A 24442-nucleotide genomic window follows, 5' to 3' on the forward strand; every position below is an offset into this window, starting at 1 on the left:
TCAACCGAATCAGAATCAGAACCAGAACGCTGCTTTCTGTCAAGCAAACCAAGAGACAGTGAAAGCATTTGTATGTTGTTGCTGGAAACGTGTTTGTGGTAGGTATGGATTCCCTCGATCTTTTCCCGATGGACGGAATTCGGGAGGGGGTGGACCAAAAAGGCAAGCGGGCCATTTAGCCAACAGACCAATCGTGACGAACTGTTTTGTCGTAATTTTCAATTGCAGCAATGCAACTCGTTGTTGCATGAGAAAACTGTTTTGCATCCTTGAAATTTGTCAGGAAAGGTATGTCTCGCCTTTGTACCTGATGATAGTTGTTTTGTTTGGATGGAAAATGTAAATTATCAGTCAACATTGGTGTACTGACAATTGTGAAACGCAATCGATATCTCTTACTAGTAGAAATTCGGATAACCTTAAATAAAAAAGCACATGTGACGTTAGACTGAGTCGATTTGGGGTCATTTTTGAATTTCTCAAACCCTGGGGTCTTAAAAGCTTCGTCTTGGTTCAAAACTCATCCATGATTTTTAGCAGAATTTTTATGTAACGTTTACATGAGTAAATTTGTACTTTTAACCGAGCCAGCTTATGGTTTTTGTTGCAATTAATAAAATTTAAAAAACTCAGTCTAATGTGACGTAGAATAATACCTTAAATGTTACGAGAGAAACATGTTATCGGTAAACTACGCCGAGAGAAATATTTCAGTAATAATAACGTACATAAAGCACAGGCCACGTGACAGCTGAATTATACAGGCTCATGCCAGATGAATGACGCTAGACATACCAATTAGCGCTATCAAGCAGCAACTGATTTTATGACATAGTAACTGAGCCAGATGAATGTTAGGCAGCTTCCTCGCCATATTGCAATTTAGATACGGAATTCTACTCCGAAGGATATGTCAATTGTTTTTTTTTGTATATTAACTATTAACTACTGTTGAAGATTGTTTGCAATTTTAATATTCTTTTTTGCAAGACTCATTTAGAAACTTTATAAACAAGTTTCGTCATCGAAGAACGGTACTTCTCTTTCTAGTTATAGTTCGTAATAGTTTTTGGTAAGCTTAGTTTACGTAATTTACCAGTCAAATCGTCAGAATCTTCATGTAACCAATAGTTCTGTAGAATGAGAACATGATAAGTTTCTGTAAGAGTGCTCACTTTAGCACCCAATAGCTTTTTTTTATAGCTCGCAGCAACTTGTGGTCATTGAAGAATTTAAAAAAATCATTTTAAAGACATTTTAATCAAATTTGTACAACAATTATTCAAGTGACAGTTGAAAAGTGATTCTTGTCAAATCTCTAGAAAAAATTAGGGCCAATGCCCACGACGGTGTCTTGTCCGAACCAATCCCGGTAACTGCTGGAGTGAGACAAGGATGTATTCTATCACCGCTACTTTTTCTAATCGTAATGGATGAGATTCTGATTGGATCGATTGACTGTGCACCGAACCGAGGATTGCCGTGGAATCCTTCAACAATGGAGCAACTGAGCGACCTTGACCTGGCTGACGATATTGTTTTGCTCGCCCAAACACAACCAGATATGCAGAGCAAACTCGACGACCTCACCGAAAGTTCCAAGGCAGCAGGTCTCAAAGTCAATGTCGGAAAGACCAAGTCGATGGAGATCAACACAGGAAATCTTTCCAGTTTCATGGTAGCTGGGCAGCAAGTTGAGAAAGTGGAGTGCTTCCAGTATCTTGGTAGCCAGATAACGCCTGATGGTGGTACCAGAAAAGACATCGAGACCCGGATCAGAAAGGCCCGATTTGCGTTTGCGAGTCTCCGAAACATCTGGCGGTCACGCCAGATCTCTCTACGAACGAAAATCCGAATCTTCAACTCAAATCCGTATTGCTGTACGGGTGCGAAACTTGGTGCACATATGCGGTGACGACGCGAAGACTGCAAGTATTTGTAAACCGCTGCCTGCGGAATATCATCCGCGCTTGGTGGCCTGGCAACTGGATCTCGAATGAGGAATTACATCGCCGGTGTCATCAAAGGGCGCTAGAAATCGAGATTCGGGAACGTAAGTGGAGATGGATTGGGCACACGCTGCGAAAAGATGAAAACGAGATTTGCAGACAGGCGCTAGATTGGAATCCAGAAGGTCATCGAAGAAGAGGCAGGCCCAGAAACTCGTGGCGGCGAAGCCTAGCCGCTGAAATCCGAACTGTCGACGAGAATCTTGACTGGGACCAAGTGAAGACGCTGGCTCCAGATCGTCAACAGTGGAGGTCTTTTACCACGGCCCTATGCACCGGAGGATCGGCGCGGGATCATTAAGTAAGTAAGTAAGTAAGTAATGCCCAATAGAACTTGGGCGTCGATAAGCAAACCCTAAGAGTTAGCCGATTGAGCTCAAAATTGGCATAAAGCCTTCTGCGTCTTCAGGACAAGGAATAATTCTAGCTTTCAGGGTGATCAAAATTGTTTACACCAAAACGAAGCATTTTAGACCTGTAGTGTCTTCGGGACATTTTACCTACATTACAAGTACTTGAAGTATGATAATGAGCTTTTGATAAAAGTGATTAAATCACCTAGTAGTACGATTAAAAAAAAATGTTTTAATATTTTCATTTTAGAGCTTTCATGTTTTTGTGTATTTTTTTTAGATAGTAAAAAGTGTAGTAATTTTGTTGAAGACGTCAACATCGTAGAAGCTAACCATAAAAAGTTAGAAGGGTTCAAATATAAAAAAAAATGTTTTTTTCAAAATTTTCAGTATTTTAATAATATTTTTTCAGACAGAGCTTATACATGCAAGGTATGTTTGTAAGAGTTTTGAGTCTCTTAACATGGAACAGTTTTGTAGAACATACTTAATACAAATCTTCCTAGTTCGGGTGAGTTCGGTTAATGTTTTTGTTGAAATTTAGTTGCAACACCTCAACACTTATTCAATTTTTTTTAAATTTATTTATTTACTTCGTCAATCATTATGACACCATTGGAAGTTTGGCGGCTTGTAACTTTCTTCGGGTGCATCCAAATAATACAATTTCTTCGGGGACCCATAATGAATTCTCGAAATATTAAATTTATCATTATTTTTTATGGACGCACCGTGAAAGCCCAGAAAAAAACTCCCTAATCAGACCTTGAATATCAATTTGATACTCAACTTGATTACGCTTAAAACCGCTAAATCTCTTTGTTTCTCAACCGATTTTCACGAAAAAAGTTGTTTCGGAAAGTATCCCAGCGCGAATGTAATTACACCACTAGAATCGGTATGAAATTACCTTTCTAGTATAAGGTTGCCAGAATTTTTTCAGCACGTACCCGGGCCGGACAAACCGGGCAATTTTTATATAAAAACCTGGCAAAATCCGGGCATTCTATTTCAAATTGACGACCATAAATCCGGGCAATATCCGGGCAAATTTTGTGAAAACTCAGAAATTCCTCGACAAAAATCAGGAAAAAAAGGAAAAAAAAATATAATTTTTTAAATCAAAACTCATTGATAGATTTTGAACCGTATTTTGGGCTTCCAAAAAACCTTTCATGATTTTTTTTATAAAACTTGCTAAAAAAAAATCGTTTTGGAGGTTTTGTGTTGTTTTTTTTTTGTTTGATATGACAAAAAAAGTGAATGAATCCGGGCAAAATCCGGGCTTTCTACAATGAAATCCGGGCAACCGGGCAGGGCCGGACTGTTCTTAAATTTATTTAGTATCAAATCCGGGCAAACCCGGATAAAAACGGGCAATCTGGCAACCTTATTCTAGTAAATATAAATTTATAACGGAAATCTTGCGTTTAAGTACTTAAAATCCCGTGCAAAGTTGAATTTATGTACAAAAAAATCTGAGCAATTTGCTCTCTTTGGTCTTTGGTCTGAAAATTGGTCAAAAAATCTGTGTTTCGTATTTTGAAAATCTAAAAATGCCTAAATGTGCCAAATTACGTCAACTTCCAATCCTTTATTCAAAATTCATCTGGTATTACTTAAACAATTTTGACTATTCAATGATAGAAAGCACGGTTTTTACACCACTTTTTTTTTAATTTTTTGTGGTCATTATCTTAACAAATTTCAAAAAAATATATATTTTTGTCCAACTTATAGCCTCTAACTTCAGCTTTCTTGGACACTAAGTAAAATTATTTGTGAACATTCCGTAGCTGATATACACTCTTTTTCCGAAAATGTTCTTTTTCGGATTTTTTTTTTAGACTTTGAATAACGGAAAACTGAAGTGTGGAAAGTGAATATTGCCTGAAGTGAATATTGTCTGAGAAACATATTTGAGTCACATTACGAGGTTTCCAAAACTATAAATTTTGTAAAAGTCGGAACAAGAGAGATATATTGGTTTTAGTCAGGAGTGTCGAATTGAAACTCCAGGGACTGTAACGGGTAAAAATATCAGGGACGCGACGGATGAGGGTTAAGGATGAAGGTAATGTGGTTTACGTACAAGATAAAAAGAAGTGATTCTAAATTTGAGCCTGGTGGAACACCTGAAGTGACTTCAATGGAATTGACTTCTTTCCATTAAATTTTATTATTTGTCTGTTTGTTAAATATGATTCAAGCCATTTCAGAAGTCCTTAATCAACTCCAAATTTTTGAAGCCTATGAAGTAGCATCGGTATATCTATACGATCGAATGCTTTGTTGAAGTCTGTATACAATGTCTCAACGTGATTTCCATTATCCACTGCAATTAGTGAATAATCTACGAATTCAAGTAAATTTGTAGAAGTTGAGCGACCTTTGAAAAATCCATGTTGTTTGACTGGTATTCGGTTTTTTATTTAAAGGAAAAAAAATCATTGCCTCAAAAAGCTTGGGAAAGCAAAAGATAATGGCTATTCCACGATAATCACGTACGTCAGCTTTCCGCCCAGATTTAAAAATAAGAACCAGAAAAGAGCTTTTCCAGACTTTAGGAAAAATTCCTGTTTCTAGTGACGTATCAAATAGCTGAAAAAAAGAGTATGTAAGTTCATTGGCAAATACTGGAGGAATTCCATCTGGCCCAGGTCTCTTTGAGGGGTCTTAATTTTTCAAACCTTTCAATATATCCGAAAAAAACTTATTGAGCCCTAACCAAATTTGAAAAAACATGAGAAGCCTGCAGAATCTATCGAAAACTTTGCAAAAAACTGGAAAAAGTGACTAAAATCATTGCAAAACAGTCGGTGCTGAAGCTTATGAGCAGTTTTCGATCAAAAATTCTATCACAGGCCTACGATTCACTCGATTTCGATTTTTGTTGATTCATCGAGAACATAAAAGTGAATCTTAAATTGTGTACATTTTAAATCGTGCTTAGACATAATGGGACACCCTATACACTACTGGAAATAAGTATAAAGCAATATAGTTTTTACTGCTCTTACGTTTACAGTGTAAACAACTGCAACCGAATGTTAGTCAATGTAAATGTAGTGGTGAGTTGAATATTATCTGTGTGTCAGAATGGGTTAGATTGCATGTGTGCGTGTCAGAGTATGAATATTTCCGTTTTGCGCCTGGAAATAAGTATAAAGACAGTTTTTTGCTTCTGTTCAATTTTGCTCGCGGAGGATATTTTTTAAGCTGAAAGTGAAAAGTTTTGCTCAATACGAAGTGAATAGATGGTGACAAAGAAAGAAAACATCATTTGTGAAGGTTTTCACATATTATTTGATATTTACAGGAAAATTGCCAAAAATAGTCCTTTGAGCGATTATGAGAAGGGAAGAGTAGATACTCTTCGAAAACAAGGGCTAACCTTGCGTGAAATCGGCATCAGGATTGGTAGGAGTAAGGATGTGGTGCATAATTATCTGCGGCTAGGCGAAAAATATGCCACAAGGAAGCGATGTGGACGTCCATCTTCCCTGACGCCGAGGTGTTAGAGGGAAATAAAACAACTGGCGGTCCACCAAAAGCTGTCTTCTGAGGGAATCAAGGCGGAGATGAAGCTGTCAGTATCTGGGCGTCGAATTCGGCAAGTTCTCAAAGACGATCCGAATGTTTCCTTCACCAAAACAACGCCTGTACCAGGACTTATTCCTCGTCACAAAAAAACCCGTTTTGCTATTGCTGAAAAGTACCCATTTGGGACCAAAAGTGGTCAAACGTGGATTTCAGTGACGAGAAGAAATTCAACCTAGACGGGCCAGATGGCTTTAGCAGCCGCTGGTACGACAAGAGGCCAACGAGAGAAAAACAAAACTTTGGTGGCGGATCTGTCATGATCTGGGCCGGCATAAGCATGGCTGGAAAGACACCGGTTTGTTTCATCTCTACCTGGATGGACTCACAGATGTATTGCCAGCTATTAGAAGAAGTTCTTGTTCCATTTTCGAAAAATTTTATGGGCGAAAACATGGTTTTCGAGCAAGACAATGTTGCCTGCCATGCGTCCAGAGCTACGAAAGAATTCTTGGAACATCATAACATCCCTCTGCTGGAGTGGCCAGCCTGCAGCCCGGATCTAAATCCGATCGAAAACGTTTGGGGGCTTCTCTCCCGTAACATTTTCAAGCATGGCCGAAGTTATGAAACGGCTGGACAAATTAAAATGGCGATTCAGGACGAATGGTCTAATCTGGATCCGAACGTTTTGAAAAGCTTCATAATTTCTATGCCACGACGATTGCAAGAAGTCATTGCTAAGAAAGGCGATGCCACACATTATTAAAGTCCTTTGTTTTTGAAAATCAGATCAATAAAAACGTGTTTATCTAATTAAATAGCCTTTGTCTTTATACTTATTTCCAACCCGAAAATCCGTTTTCAGAGCATATTTATTTTAAGATGCATGAATCTTGAAAAACAACTGTATTTCAAGAAATGGCATTCTTCTATGAATCTACCGTGGACAAGTGTTGAATTGAATAATCACAGAATTCCCTATATACAGCTCGTCATTATACTTATTTCCAGCAGTGTATATGTTCAAAGTAAATTCGAAATGAAATTATTTCAACTTACAATTTATACAGCTTAAAAATAGTTTTGTTTTCATTTGTCTAAAGATCGTTTCGATTGTCAGTTTCTAGCCGCCGCCGTATCGATCTACAAGGTATCATAAATAATTGTGATTCGCGTGTCACGTTGCCCGGTTAATATATCTATCGAACTGCAAACAGGTGTGTTATTCATTTTTCAGCTGTGCTGAGTTGAACAATCCGCCATTTGCTATCATCTCGGGATTTACCTTCCAGTTGTTCAGTTAAACAGAGGAAGTATATTGCCTCAAAACACGACACCGGAATAGAAGAATTATAATTGATGCCTTCAACGTTGTCAGTATGAATGATCCAAGGCTGGTGTAGGGTTTGCCAGTGATCAATCATTGATTTTTAATGGTAGTTTGGTAAATTTACAATTTCAAGGAAGTTTTAACAAAATTTTGTAATAATTTCAAACAATTTTTAAAGATTTGTTTTCGTTTTTTTTTTCATCTATTTATTTCGATTGACACACCCCAGAGAGAACCAGTGTTTTGTGGTGACACCGGAAATTTGCATTCCGTTCGCTTAGATATCGCTCTCCTCGAACGAGGAGACACACTGAGGCAAAAAAGTTTCCCATGCCTCAAAAACCTACTAAGCGGCGTATCCGTCGGTACAAACTGTGAGTCAGATTCTGCTGATTCGGAACTCTGTAAACGGTTAAGCGTTTTATTTTTATTTATTTCTTTGCTCCTTTTGCGTTTCAAATACAGGAACGCCTATTGATGATCGCATTCGCGCGTCGTTATTGCGCGCATTGGTGTGCAATGTAAAAACGCGACCGAACCGGCGCGGCGTAAAATCGGGCGGTGGCCGCACTGAGCTGGCTGAGACTGTGTTCGAAAAACGTAAACAAACAACGCTCCCGTCTCGTTTTTGTTGTATGTGTTGTAGAAACGTTTCGATTCGATTCGATCGCCCTCGTTCCGTTTCGAAGTTTTTTTTTTCATACTTAACCCACCCTTAGTGTTTGTACACATAAGTGTAGAGATAAGCACTTTTGTAGTGTTTTTGTTTTGTAGCGATATTGATCGCTGAATGACACTCGGACGGACGAAACATCGTATCAGCAGACGATCGATCGCCATGTTTGAAACGAACACTACCCACTATCGCGAAGGAGTGTTTTATAAACAGCGCTTTGAGTTGTTTGTAGATTCCGAGAAATCTATATTTTCATCGGGTTCGAAGTATCTAGAACAGGTTTCAGCCAGTTGAAGCTATATAGAACAACCCGGTAGTTCTAAGTAATAGGTATGCCATTATGAAAGTAAAACTAAAATATTCATCATCAGAACTAGGATCCCTGATAGGGTGCTGATCGAAGTAACGAAAACTCTATCGAGAACTCAGTTTAAAAAAAAACGGCTCAAAAGACTCTCGAATGCTATCAATAATGTTAGATTGTTGATTCATCATCGAGCTATTATTAGACTGGTGATTCTTGTTCGATAGATTCTGTAATGATGCGAACCTGTAGTGCCCTAGAGGCGATCATGAAGTCAACATCTAACGGCACTGTTGCATTGATACTTTATTTATGTCGACTATTTTTCACGTCACTTGTGCACTCCGTCTCGTTGACGGAGAATCCCACAGCGAGCTATATCTAAATCTTTGTGAAGTGTTGAAGGCGCTTAAGCAAATCCGTGGGTAAACGCACATCTTATCCAAGAGCTGGAGCTAGCTCGATTAATCACTGTTTGCTAACATATTAGCATGGCGACCGTCAGTCAGTCGGAAAGCTTTGTTGATGGCCTTCTAATTGAGCCGGCTCTGTTGAGCGCATTAAGAAGACGAAATGAAATACATATTTATTGCCTCGATATATTTACCAGGAACTACGTACGGTGAGTATTTTCCCGGCCATGACGTCCGTTAACTTTCCAAGGCTGTTAGGGTCAATATGACCCAAAGCGCAGATTCCAAGGATCCTTATCATCATTCTAATATATTTATTGCCCTTATTCGCATAAGAGTCTCATGTTTAAAAACTGCAAACCGAGAAAAACGCTTGTAAAGTTTGAAACTTGTTTTCATGAAAACAATCGTATACATCATTTGTTGGTAAAACCTATTAATGGTTCGGTTAGGAAACACTTCAAACAATACTATTGTTTACTTTTGCGCTAATACTAACTAGTATTTACGGAGAAATTTCAATAAAACAACCATGTGACTCGTATGCGAATATTCTTAACTCTGGAGCAGAGGTTATTCGTAAATGAGTCTCTGGTGATGGAATTATCAGTGCTGGATGCAAGTACTTTTCTAATATATTTTATCATATGTATCTATCGATAACTCAAAAACGATAAAAATACACATAGGACTCATATGCGAATAGGGGCAGTATACTGAAGAATTTAGTTTTAGAGACCAAGTATGTTCTATGAAAATGAGAACCAAATTAACGAGAAAAAACAAAAATTTCGGTTTGGAAGATCGGTTTATTGAGAAATGAGATATAGCGAAGCAAAGTAGCAAAGCCAAGACTGGATGTCTTTTTTGTCAAGTAAGAATTTTTAGCACCTATATAGCGATATATGCTGAGCCTATATGCTAATTTAATGTTTCTCGAAAATTACTTGCATACATGCTTGTTGTGCGACCTTTTTCGGTGATCCGATCAGACTAAAATTCGAGCAGGTCTTTGAGCAATTCGGGCCTGTAGAGCGAATGATTTTCAATAGTTATGCGAAAGACGAGATAGAGAAACTATGTGGAGGAACAAAACAAAGCACACAAGAGATTCTTTGAAGCGCTTCGAAAATGGAGATGAAATTGCATATTTATAAATGAGTTAATAGGTATCAAAAAGATTAAACTTAACACGTTCGTCGCCACGTCACCCATATTCGGCAGAAGGGTGTATTTCCTGGGGGGCCCCGTCACATAAAAAATCAGGTGACGCTCTCTTACTTGAGTTAACCGCTCAGCTTCGCCACACGTTTCAAATATGGGAGTTCTCCCTCTTTGCTTTTTCTCTCTGAAAATTTCTTTGGGCCCGGCTAGCAAAACTACCAAAATGAGCGTGGTGACGAACGTGTTAAATTCACGGTACTTTTTAAAGAGATTTCGTAAACTGAGAAAAAGTAACGAAACGAAAGAAGACAGCGAAAGTGCTACTTTCTGAAAAAAAAAAACGGTTTTGTGTGATTTGTGGAAACTGGAAACATTATCCCACAAAACTTTCAAGGTGCTTAATCTTGAAAAAAATATTGTATGCTTAACACGTTCGTCGCCACGTCACCCATATATGGGTGACGGCTCTCTTAAGCAAGGTTGCCGCTCAATTCTGCCACGCGTTGTAAATCTGAAGCTCTCTCGCTTTACTTTCATGCTCTGAGATTTTTTTTGGGCGACGAACGTGTTAATCATCCGTTGCAAGTTTTATATTTAAGATGATCAAATATTTAGCTTTGGAAATAACCTATGCGGAAATGTCCTTATGAAAGTAGATCTGTTGTTTTTTTCCAAAACAATTGTGAAATCGGGAGCTTTTTTGGGAATAAAAAATACTGCAATTGCCTCCAAGAATCAGCTGCAATTCTGGATGGTCAAAGCTTCAAAGGTGAAGTTTCGATTGGGTAAACTTTATCTTTTTGTAAATTTGTTCCGGTATTTTTGTGAAAGTATTTTTTTGGAGGAAGAATATTAGAATTGAAAGTTAAAGATGGATAGAAAAGCTAAAAGTTAAAGTCAGGCAATTGAACTGCTACATAACTTAAACAGAAATTATTTCGTTGCACACGAAACGGTATTGAACGACCCCTCGTCGCTTTGTTTACATTAAGTCTTAGCTATCATTGGATGTAAGTGTTAAGCCTAGTCCACACCATAGTACATGGAAAATAACAGGTAGGCCATTGCGCTTAACCTCACTTGAAAGCTCCGTGTATGTACACAGCATGCTTGCATACCAACAAAAATAGTTATGAAAATTTGGCAGTTTTATATAGAATGGCAATCAAAATTATGAATTTCTCCGCCAATAGCCATTCGATTCCTTTGAAAAGGGCCTCAGATTAAAGATTGATTCTTCAGGCCCACCGGAAACTATTTTTTGCTTTGGATTTTCGGATCTGAACCATAAATAATAAGCATTCAAAAGAAATTTTCATCACCGTCCCTCTTTTTTGAGAGCAAACAATTAAACATTTTCTTCTGTCTATGTTCAAAATTTGATAAAGTTGTAAAATACTTCATATTTCTGTAATAAAAAAAACAATTTGTTTGAATTTTTGTTCAAATTGCACAAGAAAAAGACCACACAAGGCAAAATAATCACCAAATTTTAGTTTTAAATCGACCAAATGCCCGTTGCATATAACTTTTAGCGATTTTAAAAAGCCAAATATTGTTCGTTGCATAAAAATGCATCAATGCATATTTATCTCATAATTTTAATAATTGTCAATTTAAAGAAACAATTGATTTTCTGAAAATTTTCATACATTTGCCAGCTTTTTCCATAACTATTTTTTGGGGCCCCTTGCCAATACGTTGAAAGAGAGCGGAATAGCCTACCTTGTATATTTCAAAGTACTATGAGTCCACACTAGGCAACTTGAACTGCGATTTTTGTTATGAGACGAACTTTGTTGTCTGTTGTTGTTTTGGAAATCTGAGACGGTCTCAGTGTCTCCCGAAGAAAATGGGAGACGCTGAGACTGTCTCGAGACGAACCGTCTCCTAGTGTGGACTAGGCTTTACTTTTGTAATGAGGTATTATCCGGAAAAATGGTCCTCGAACAGAAACGTAGCGCTGTGGTTCCCTTGTTCCTAGCTGGCAAACGGCAGGACATAGTTCGTAAGCTGACCGATATAAGTGTGTGCAGAAGTTTTGTATACCGTACAGTTAAAAGATACCTGGAGACCGTGGAAGATACCTGGAAGTGCCAAAAAAACGGTATGGTGGGGGATGCCGACCTACTGTGGTGACACCTGCCATGGCGGAGATTGTCAAGAAGCGCCTTAAGAGAAATCCTCGTCGTAGGGCCACTCTATTGGCAGAGGATCTCAAGATATCGGATCGAAGTCTCCGTCGGATCCTGAAAAATCTGAAGTTTATCTTTCAAGCCCTACAAGATCCAAAAGGTTCAAGACCTTACGGTGAAGCAGAAACAAGAACGGGTAGAAAGAGCGAAGGCGCTGCTGAAGAGGGCCGCGGAAGGAAGGTTGAAGAATATCGTGTTTACCGACGAGAAACTCTTCACTGTACAGCAGTTCGTGAATGAGCAGAACGACGAGTTTGGTTGCCAGACAGATCACGAAGCCATGCCGACTTGCTGACGGCCACCCGACGACAGAACCAGCATCGGTGATGGTTTGGGCCGGAATCACCCGTGATGGCCGGACTCCGCTGGTTTTTGTCCCTGAAGGAGCGAAGATCAACCAAAATACATATCGGAACTAGTTCTACAGAATGTCATCGAACCGTGGGCACGTCGACATTTTGGGTCCAGGGATTAAATTTTCCAACAGGACTTGGCGCCGGCTCACAAAGCAAAGAAAACCCAACTTTGGATTGCGCAACATTTTCCAGGGTTCATTTCGAGCTCCGAGTGGCCGGCGAGTTCGCCAGACCTGAACCCTATGGACTTCGCTGTTTGAAGTATGTTGGATAGCGAAGTCTCCTCTAAGAAACATGAAGATGTGGAGGTTCTGAAGGATTTTTGTAAGCCTAAACAACTCAATTACAGTTTTGATGAAAAATATTTTTTTTTTAAATTTTTTTAAATTTTGATTTTTGATGAGCAATTTCAGGGTTTTGACAAAATTTGCCCGGATTTTTGGTAGTCAATTTAGAAATAAAATGCCAGGATTTTGCTAGATTTTTATATGAAATTGTCTGGATTTTATCGGCCCGGATACGTGCTGAAAAAACCTTAGTTTAGCCCTAGGAAAGATGAGTCACATCATCACGATTGCCATGTGACAAAACATGAAATGGCACATACACAACTTAATTTAGAGTAGCAGTAATAAAATCTTGAATTGAAAGTTCGAAAACCTACAACTTTTTTTATTTCAGTTGATAAAAATCAACAAGTCTTACAGAACTAGCTTTGGAATTTTAAAAATTTCCGTAATCGAGTGATGTAAAGGGTGACAATAAACTTCCCGTACTTTTTTTTAAATACTCACAACTTTCTTTTATAGTATCAAATCGAATCAACCTAGAATGTATTGATCGAATCAGTCAATACCTTCTTTGGGATCTTGGCTACCTGTTGAACCGAAAAAATAGCTCAAAATACTTTCCTTAGACCTCCAAACATGAGTATTCGACGATGCTCGCTACTCAAACTCTTAACAGGAGTTTCTTCACTAATGCCTCAATTTTGACAGCTTAGACACTTGCTCAAGGAGAGTCAGCAGAACAATTCTACAGCACAATAAAGTCGGATTGTTTCATGGCAAAGACCAAACTTGTGTTCCTGGAAGAACTCTTGTAACTTCTAACCACTGTATGTATGTATGTATGTAGTTAAACCCACCAGTGGCTGGTAGGTCTTTCGACCCGAGTCGGTACGGGAAGTCTCGATCGCACATCCAAATATTGTTCATGCTTAACTCATCAACAATAATTGCAGCACAACCAAGGGGTCCGTTACCACTGGTTTGGGACAGGTTTGACTCATCTCACTCCCTTCCAACTGTTCGAAACAAATAAAGCATTCTGAAAAATTTTTCAAGTATACTTTCCAAGATTCAACATTTGCCGAGATACTCCGGCTGGCTTAATTCCACAATCCATTGTATATCAGTTTTTTGGTCGTTTGATGACCTGTCCCATCCCCCCGCGAATCCCCAATAACAGAGTTAAGCAGTTATGAAAATATGAATACAATTTGAAAAAGAATTACACACCCTAAACATCTTACCATTTGAAAAGGATTCTGGAATTTCTTCAATTACACAGGAGAAACACCCTGCCTCATGGAACAGATGACAGAATTCCGGGAAGGTTGAAATTTTGCATGGTTTGGACGTTGTACATTAGGTTGAACCAGTTGATGCTTGATTTGAACTTTTCACTATCCACTGTATCACCAATTTTACACTTTTTCGGTATAAAATTTGGCAGGAGCAAAAATCTGCTACTCCACAACCGGTCAAAAAACCACTCAAGCTTTCACAGATAGACCCGACAAAAACAGGTTTAAAAGACCTAGCATATCTTTTGTTCCCCAACTAGTACCATGATTCTTATACTATCCGGTAACCGCTTTTTGTGAAAAACATTGAAAATTTCACCACTAAAACTGATTAGAAAAATAAAATTTTCACCAACTCTTGTAACTTCTAACCACTGTGTAGTTTGTAACCACTCAACACTGGATCCTCCGTGACTTACTGAAGCCGTGCACAACGGAACACTAAGGTTCAGATGGATTCAAACTCACAGGTCTCATAGCTAAAGGAACATCCCATCTTTAAGGAAAGACTTTCAGCTTAACAATGTGGTACCGAAGGTGACCTAAAAATTGCACTGATAGGGTCTAGGACGACATTTTCGGAAAAAGTGCCAACCAGCATCGTCGGGGAATTCGCAACTGACTGAAGGCATGTCTTAAGGTCGTGGGAGGCAAGCTCGACCCAACCTTAAATTTTGTTTTGTTTGATGTTGTTTTCAACGTTCAATAGAATGTTACTAGTTAGTTGTTCAGGTGGTTCGATTTTATTAATTAGTAAGCAGGATAACGGTTTTGAAGCATTTTTTTGAAAGTATGAAAATTTTATGGTCACCCTTAATTGTTTGACATTTTGTTTAACTAATTATCCCGAAGTTAGCATATTTATTTGCAAGATTTCGGTAAAAACCTCTAAGATAATTTAAAAAGTTATTATTAACGCGGTAATCGAAATCTTTGGATTTAGAGTTCAAAACTTAACGCCTTTTTGTAAGAAAATTTTAAATTGAAATTTTTTTGAAAGTATTCAGAGTTTCGCTTGAATTGAAACGAGTAAATTTATCTATTCATTCAAATTAATCAAACTTTTAATTACAGTTTTATATGTGAAAAATAACTATATTTCGGTTAAAATTACGTATAGTTTGTTTCGGATTTCAGCGAAACAGAATATTGAAATTTAATAATGAATTTCACGTCACTCAAACGCGAATAAACATATTAATTAATTGCCAGGTAAAGGGCCTTTTCATGGATTTTAGCTTTTGAATAAAATAAACTTTACTAAAGGACAAATAGCATAGTTTTTGTGAAATTACGACCATTATTTATTGTAACACTTTTTTGAAGGATTAAACCTCCTAATTTTATCAATGAAGAACCACTTAGAAGCTCCTAAATTCTTGAGTAAAAAGAATACAATAAAATACTTCTATCAATTTCTGCAAGTCTAAACAAGCATTAATAAGAACTAAAACAAGTTTCACGGACAGTAACCAATTAAAAAGCGCGATCTTTTACAATGAAGCTCATTTAAGATACAAAGAAACGCGCTGAAATAAATACTCTTACTTCGATTTCATCCACGCCAGCACAACATTGTTTGGTAGAGCGAGCTGAGAAGAACGGAAAGTATCCAGCAGCAGCAGCAGCAGCAGCAGCAGCAACAGCAGTTTGTTTAGAAACTGATTAGATTTCAGTGTTTAGTCTTGGCACATTCGAATTATCAACACCAGAAACAGTGGATGTCGAAAAGTGCGCGCATGGAAATAAGCAAGGTTTGAATTTCTAAAAAAACAGTTCAGTAGTTTTGTTTATATTGTTTCTACGAATAACCAAATCGATTAAGATAGTATCGCGGAACGATTTTGAGATTTGACCAGTTGTTGCCAACAATTCCGATTTAAAACGGTCCAAGAGTAAATCGCTTTTTACGCCTACGTCTACTTAAACTTTAAGTTGTTCAAGATTTTAATGTACTCTCTTTATGTGGAAGTACTCAGCTTTATACGTTCTACCACATGGTACTGGTTTTTCCGATTTTCCCTTTCAGACGTACAAGTGTTTTCCATAGCGTGTATTTTGTTTTGTTTTTATAGCTCAAACTTATAGGGTGTTTGTCCCAGACTGCGGCGAGCCGTTCGAAAAACTGTCCCGCTTGACAGGCTAGGAGGGAGCATAACCTGTTTACTACGGTTGGTTGAATCCTTACGATGACGATGAGCCACCATCTGTGGCTAACTTGGTTACAAAGGTGAACAAGCAGCGATCGTGATGGCCGAAGTTCATTTGCTCCGCGCTTTGGGAGTGGGGAGGGGAAGACGGTCAAAACGAACCAACCAAAGATGTTTTTACTCCTCAATTAACACGGAATGACCTTGGTTGAAGCTCTTTTTTTATTTCTAGCGAAGGCGTGTGTTGCGTTGGCGGTCAGTTAATGGCGCGCGCTTCGAGTTGATTCAAGAATTTTAATTTGTTTTCCATTCTGGTTGCGATCAAACAAGAAACACTTTTACTTGGCGTATATCCACTCTTCTAGTTATTACATGCATAGCTAGAGCCATCAACTAACATCAAACACCAGACAGATTATAGTGGTAGTAGATAGTTCGATCCAATTCAATCGAGGCGGCCATAATTTCGATTGGGGTTTACTTTCCGTGATTAATAGCAGTCACATTTTTCCATAAAACGTATATAGGAACAGACACCCATTCCGGCTGTTTACGTGGTGCTTTAATTTATACCTAATAATAATATGCATAACGACAACGGACTCGGCAGAACCGGCCGTTTATTCAGTCAGTCAGTCACTTTTTTTTGTGGAAATGTGTTGTCGAAGGCAGTAAAGCAAGCAACTGATAACGATCATTGATAACCCCGTCACAATAGAGTGACTCATTCTTCACAATTTACTCCTCTATTCGCAGTGCTGCAATTGAAGAATCGTCCGGTGGATGACGATAGATGGATGGATGACTGCGCGCATCGAACGTGTAAACAATTTTTAATTCACATTCCACGAACAATGCTTCAACGTTCCTCTGAATGTACCCATGTAGGTACATAGATATATTTACAGAAGCGAACTTGACAATCGTCCTTCTGGCTGGTCATTCCTTTTTGATTCCATCGAGACGCCTCACTCACTCACTTGTACGGGGCGCCGAAGTCATCAGGAAGGAAGGAAGGAAGGATTGCAATGGCCTAGTTTATGCGGCCTGCTGCCATAGAGTTGTTTTTGACATTTCTTACGCACACTTGCTGAGCGTGTACAGATGAGACGGGACAATTAACCTCCAAAACTCTCGGTACAAAAAACGGAGACGGTCGACAAACATGGTCGTTTTTCAGGTTGATTGTCCCAAAACTAAAAAGTGTTGGTGAAACAACCAGCATAATATCACCAACACTATCAGCGGCAAATAGGACTATTGTTCGTCATTGATGGAATCGGGCGTGGAGGAAATCGCTGAATGGGATCGGAAGTGCGGAAGTAAATATCCCCGATGACTCCGGTGAAGTTGGATTCCTGCTAGATTATGCAGAAGGGTGGCTCGTTATAAGAATTTCAAACATTCTTTATCTTGGTTGTGTTGTGATATGTCATAATAAAATACTTCACTTCGCAAGATAGTACATTTCCAAGTAATGCTCTAACTTTCAAATTCAAGCCACAGCACCAATCTATCCGTTTGGACTCATTTGTTTATTTCTAGGGGGACTCACACATGGCATGGAAACCTTGTTGCATGTCACCTTGGTTATGAATAAAAAATTATCACAACATAGAACATTATATGCTATCGAGGTCGACTCAAACCCTAACAATGCCTGACACAGATAACAGGAACGCCTTCACTTCGCCGAATAACCATGCAGGTAGTCATTTATTTGGGACGTTTGCTTTCGTTGAAGGCCTTCGAGTGAGAGGTGTGAAAATGTTGATTAACTCAACTGAAAAAAAAAACCGAAATTGTAATGATTCAGCATTGATAGGATACCTACCATCTATGAATCTAACTTCACACTTGCTCCAATTGAAATTATTTGAAATGATTTTTCTTATCAATCGATAAGACCAACATTCTATTTATTTGATAACAACATCATGCTTGGACTTTTTCGCTTATCGTGCGTGAGTGCTACTCGAGTAGGTATTAATATTCCCAGCAGGAACGATCAAGTGAATCACCCTTGCTGAAAAAAAACATGTCTGTCGTTTACAACAGTAGCTGGATGTGTGATAACACGTACATATTCCTCACTATTCACTTGTTTTAAATTAGCCTGATTTACAAATTGAATTTAAACTTTTCTTCATTGGGATGTAAACATTCTTCGAGTATCATGTTGTTACATCTATTTTGTCCATCATAGTTAGGAACTCTTTTCTCGCCATTCTCCTAAAGTGTGTTGAAGTAACACTACTAAACGTTTACAAAGAATGAATGACTGCTGTCTTAAGTTTGTTCACTATTGACATTCCACAAACTACCATCTTTGGTCCCCTCACATTTATTTCTACGTCAAAAACGACACGTGCAACGTGCAAACATACCCTAGAGAACCCTCGATGACCAACAGGGCTTACGACGGGCTGAATTAAAAATATTTCCGTACATTTTTTTCCGAGATTTTCATCCTTTAGGATGATTCATCCCTTTTCCCGTACATATACTATCAGTAAATATGCTCAGCTTTTCGCTACTTGAATCTGCGTGACCCAGATAAGCGCCACCACATGCCTAGGTACTTCAAAATAAAGGTAAGTGTTTGTTTTTGAACTGCTTAACTTTGACTCATCGAATATTCCGAAGCACTCTGATGTTGGTTTATGGTTAGACATAACGCATAGTTTAAAGGGTCCTACGCCGTTTGGCCTAAAGTCATTTGGCATAAAGCTGTTTGGCATAACGCCGTTTGGCATAAAGTCATTTGGCATAATGGTCATTGGCATAATGGCCGTTTGGCATAATGCTCATTTGGCATATTGGCCGTTTGGCATAATGGCCGTTTGGCATAAAAATATAAAAACTCTGTACTCGGCTTTATGCCAAACGACTTTTATGCCAAACGGCGTTATGCCAAACGGATTTATGCCAAATGACTTTATGCCAATCGGTATACAATCGTTTAAAGCACCTTTAATATATTTTTAAACAATTTTTGCAATGAGCAATAATTCACATTTATCGATACTCCCTTTTCATAGTGAACGGGTAGGTTAGTATGCATTTGAAAAAAAAAAATCATTTTAACGAAAAACATATAATTTTGTTAAAGAACCGTTTCCCCTGCGACATAAAAAACAAAAAAGAATGAATCGAAAGAATAACTTTACTAGAAGTAGGTACTTCACTTTAATATTTCTTTTCTAGTCAACAGTTTCTATAACAAAAATCTCGGGTGCAATTTGAAAATATTTGGCCCAACATCCTCTTTCTTTAAAAATAATTGTCAAAAACTGTGTGTATTAAATTTTCAAAATCTATTGAATAAAATTGCCAATTAAGTCCAATTTGCTCATTAGTTTTTATTTTTGTTGTACTGTGGGAGAGACAACTTTGACAGATGGCTTTTGAACATTTTTTGTAGTCATTTGTAATAAAAAATGACTTTATTTTATGTCGGAGGCATTTTCTAGCTCTATGCTTTGTCTTTAAAATGCAATAAACCAATTATTTGTATGAATTGTTGCTGCATTATGTATGCATATTTTTTTTGGTTTTTATTTTCAATACAAGCAAAAAATGACCTTAACACATTGCGGACCGACGAGATTTCTCGTTTTTTCACATGCTGCAAATGTGTTATTCTTAAAAGCAAACACCAATGTTATAAATTTAATAATGAATCTCTATTCTACAAAATTGATCATAACATTTCCGGTAACTCAAAAAATATATATTATTCAATTTCGTGCAGCGAACTTTGAGATATAGAATGCCACACTTCGGTGTTTCTCGGCAAATATTTCTTCGCGGGCTTCAATGTGTTAACAGAATAGTGTCCTAAAGTCATTTTGAATTCACATTACATGCTTTCTAAACTGTAAGTTTCATCCAGATAGGTTAAGACTTGAGATAAATTATTCAAATTTAAATAGATATAAGAGTGTAAGATTTACAAGCTAGAACTCGAAAGGCTGAGTCTGTGTTTTCAAAGTCCTCCTTTTTTAAAATTTAGACATAAATTATGCTATTAAATGGTTAATATCTATATATGTCTCATTTGAAATCGAATATTCCTTAAAATATATAAATAGTTACGCTTTTTTTTCTTGGAACAATAACAAGTCAAGGAAAAGACAAAGGTTTAACATACCTACTAACATTACAAAAAAACCAGACCATAGTTGGTACCATCAACAGAATTGACCCTTTCCGATGACCCAGTTTCTTCAATACAACAAGTAACATTTGTTGACATGCATTTCACACATTCCCGGCGACGATCGGCAGCTTTAGTTTATTGAAGAAGACCAGAGAGGGCGCATCAAATGACCGCTCTTTGGTAAGGTATCTATTTTCGGCACTTGCGGAAAACAAGAAACATGTTGGTTGAATCCGAACTGGCGAATGTAAACAGGAATAATAGGTGAGGTACATTCATGTTCGCTTTACATTTCAAACAAAAAACCGCTGCGATGGATCAGATTTCGCTACATGCTTCATAACTCAAACCGTTTACAGCTGATTTAATGTTTCAGGAAAGTCACCTATCAAAATTGTTTCGTCAAAAAGTGTACCTATTTTAAAAATCATATCAGTTGTATGTGAACAATTCAATCATTCTGGTTTTGTAATACTGATAGTAGATAGTAACTTTTTAACTGCCATATGTTAGCATCATGTTTGAACAATTTCATCATAGATAGAAATGTCAATTAGAACAAACTTATTGTTTATTATGAATGTATGTTGAACAACTGTAGTAGGAACTTCTGGGAATTTAACGTACAGCGATGATTTGCAATGATTTCCGTATTTTTATTTGCCTATGGGCGTTCCGCAAATGCGTGTACTCATCCCCATAAGTATAGGATGAGATCATCGCCCACCGCCTCGTATCAAGTATCGGATCACATCAAAAGAACAAAACGAATCATCAATTTCCGCTTGATATTCTCTTAAGGAATGTAACACGATATTATTGGCGTTTGACGCGGGTACTATGCTTCACCACACATCTCCCTTTGCAGGACTCCACCACGTGATCTCTCAGTATCAATCATATACGAGCTACGTTCGTGTTGTTTTGTTTGTGCAAAAAAAGATTCCCTCACCCCATATACGAAATCAACTCCACCGATGTCCTTGAGATGTTCAATGTTCAATCAAAAGGCTACAATTTGGTTTTCTGAACTTGAAATTGTTAACATATTCAGTAGATTTTAAATAGATAAAATGTATGACTCACCGAGCACAACAGGTTGAAAATGAAGAGCACATATTTGATTGTCGAATGTCCACAGTTGAGACCCATTTTCGGAACTTTTATTTCCTCTCTGTCACTGACGGCGCAAAAAAAACAAACTCGCACTCAAATGCTACTCCTTTTCGTATGGTCTACGAATCGTAACTCCCTGAATTCGGAATTGCGCGTTTTGCGTATGAGAAACAAGAAACGAGAAAAAAAAGGGAAAATGAAAACCAATGTATACAGAAAATATTTTTAGCAATCTCGAGGGTGTTTTAATAGCTTTTTCCCGCACTCATGTGTAGAAAAAAAGCGTACTTATTGGCTCAAATGGGGTAGATATACTAGCAACGCACTTTTATTCTTCTCAGTAACTTTCGCGGCACCTCGCTCGGAAAAACAACCGAAACACTTTAAATCACAAACGAGACTGACAGTGCGAATGCAACGGCCCGGCAAAGTGTTTGTCCTCCGCTCAGTGATGCCACATTTCTATCGGTATTTTGAAACGAAAAAAAATCTTTTATCGGTATGTAAATCCTTAAAATCGGTATGAAAATCGGTATTTGAGGTGGATATTCAAAAACGCTTACATTTTCAACTTCCTAACGTATTTTTCTGTAAATAGAAGCTTGCAATAAACAGCAAGTCTAAGAATTCTTAAGAATGTTCATTTTTAGTTCAATACTAGCTGACTAAATGTGTTTAAGCTTATATTATTGCATTTTCTCCGTAACTTGGTTCTAGGTAACACTAGTTTACACAAAATGAAATTTGAAATTCTAACAGAACTTTATGTTGACTTGTACATTTTTTTAAATTTTAAAACTATCTGCTTTTGCTGACGAAAGCAAAAATCACAAATGAAAGTTCAGCAGAAAATCCGAAATAAGTGTTTCTTTCCAGTAGGGGAGATGAGGGCATAATGGGCACCTTAAGGAAAATGCTTATTTAACCATAGAGAACAGCTGTAATATGTGAATTACATCATTGTTTCGTGTTCCGACACTCAAATAGTCTATTGTCTTATTGGATGAAACTTGAAAAAGTAGATAAAAACGTTTAAAAATGCATTTTAAAAAATTTTGCCGAAAGCTGAAAACCACACAGAAAGAAAAATGTAAATTTACATTGCACATTTCGCATCGTCACCGACAGAATATGAAAAAGACTATAGCATCTTGACGACTGCGAAGAAATTCTCTTGCAATTTCATGTAAATCTCAGCTTTGGCAACGTTCGTCCGTTCTTTTTTGTATATGTTCGTGTGCTGTTTGCTTCTGTTCGAATTGGAGGTGATGCGTACAAGATTTTCAGCTAGCAACGTTCTTGAAAAACGTTATAATTCCATTTAAGAAGGTATGTGTGTGGAAATGGGGATGTTACAACAACTTTTATTAATTGTAAATTTGTTATGTTGCAGAAAATCACTACAATGGATTCAATTTTCTCCGGCACCTGTCGTCGTTTCCGTCGCTGGGGGAATTGAAAAGTACCGACAGGCGTTTGTGTCAAGTCGAAATGATCATTGAAGTGTATGCCAACAAACTGAATAAAGGTTCTTTATTAATGATTATCGCTGATTTATTTATTAATTTCAAACACTCCTTTAAAAAAACATCAATAAAACAAGGTTTAGCATGTAAATCTACAGTAAATAATCAATATCAATGGGACTGGGAATTTACATGTAACGAACAGTATTGGCACATGTAATAACGCGATTCCCTTCTACCCATGCAGTTGCATGTAATTCTACGTGGATTTTTCTAACTGTGCAGTCACTGTAGAGGCATAATGAGAAACCCCCCGAGGCAGTATGAGCACCATTAATGAAGGCATAATGAGCATTTTCTGCCGGGGAATCTAGCAGCGAATTCGACTCGATGAAGTCAATTGAGTAATAGAGCTACAGCTCAATTTGTATCGTCTGACGATTTGGCCTATTGGTTAGATGTCGGAGAGATAATCAGTAGGCTCGAGTTCGATTCCCGGTGGAGGTAATTTTTTTTTTCTTCATTTATCATTTATGATCATGATTGCACTAAACGGTGAGGCGTAGATTCATCAAACAAAGCAAAAACAAAATAATCTAGGTCTGTTTGTAGAATTCAAAGAATTAACACATGCTCATACATTATGTTTCTGGTGTTTTGTTTGACGGATGATGCTTTGATGCTATTAGCCGTATAATGTAACAATAAAAAAAATCAATCATGAATGGTATGTGCAAAAAAAAATCCCCTCGAACAGGAATCGAACTCGAGTCTACTGATTACCTCTCCGACATCTAACCAATAGGCCAAATCGTCAGACGATACTAGTTGAGCTGTAGCTCTATTATTCAGTTGACTTCATCGAGTCGAATTCGCTGCTAGATTCTCCGGCAGAAAATGCTCAATATGCCTTCATTGAAAGTGCTCTGTTCGCCTCTAGTAAACAAATTAAAGTAAAAACGCGTTTTACAATTGATTAAAGTGAAAAATCAAAAATTTTATGATGCTGAAAATTTAGAAACAATGTGTAGATCATGTTGCAGTGCATACATTTCAGATCAAGATGATTTAAAGGTCATAAAAGCTTATTTGGTGGTGCTCAAAAATTATAATATTTTCGTCACTTGAGAACCTAGCTGGTTATTATTTAATATTTCTGTAAATATGAAAAGGATATTTCTTTTTTGGTGAAAAGTTAATACTATAGGTAGTACGAAACAAGTCCTCATGAAAATTTGTTTAAGAAAATACGTACTTATGTAGAAAAATGGACTTCTCATTATGCCTCGGGTGCTCGTTATGCCCTCATCTCCCCTACTCATAACTGAATGGAAATTTATTTTAAGAGTTACCGTTTGATAAGAAAAATAGGGGCATGGAAAGCACCTTCAGGTTATACGTTTGTTAGGCATATAAATCAAGTAAAAACTTGAGACTTTGATGTTTGGCTAAAGTGGGGTGTAAATTTGATAAGGCTATAATAGAACTAGGTCAACCTAAAGGAAATTTTAATTTAATAAGCACTTACAAATCCAATGGCTTTTTTACGTTCGAGGTAAATATGGGCCCAAGTTGATGTTCTTCGTTTTATTGATGGATTTTCGCCAATCTGGCCAA

General features: G+C 37.6%; 1 protein-coding gene across 3 annotated transcripts in view; it reads right to left on the reverse strand.

Moving 5' to 3' along the window:
- LOC129753866 (23 kDa integral membrane protein-like) overlaps positions 1 to 21804 on the reverse strand; it is a 46684-nt gene extending 24880 nt beyond the window's left edge. For 2 of the 3 annotated variants that reach the window (XM_055749716.1, XM_055749714.1), the window contains exons 1-2: positions 21686 to 21804; positions 21330 to 21495 (exon numbers count right to left, since the gene is read on the reverse strand). In XM_055749716.1, the coding sequence (XP_055605691.1) occupies positions 21330 to 21395 (66 nt within the window). In that variant the 5' untranslated portion in view covers positions 21396 to 21495; positions 21686 to 21804. Of the gene's footprint in view, positions 1 to 21329; positions 21496 to 21647 lie in introns of all 3 variants that reach the window. The other variant, XM_055749715.1, reaches the window with a different exon arrangement.
- Positions 21805 to 24442: the final 2638 nt, after the last annotated feature.

Source organism: Uranotaenia lowii, chromosome 3 (assembly GCF_029784155.1).
Source record: "Uranotaenia lowii strain MFRU-FL chromosome 3, ASM2978415v1, whole genome shotgun sequence".
NCBI classification, from domain to species: Eukaryota; Metazoa; Arthropoda; class Insecta; order Diptera; family Culicidae; genus Uranotaenia; species Uranotaenia lowii.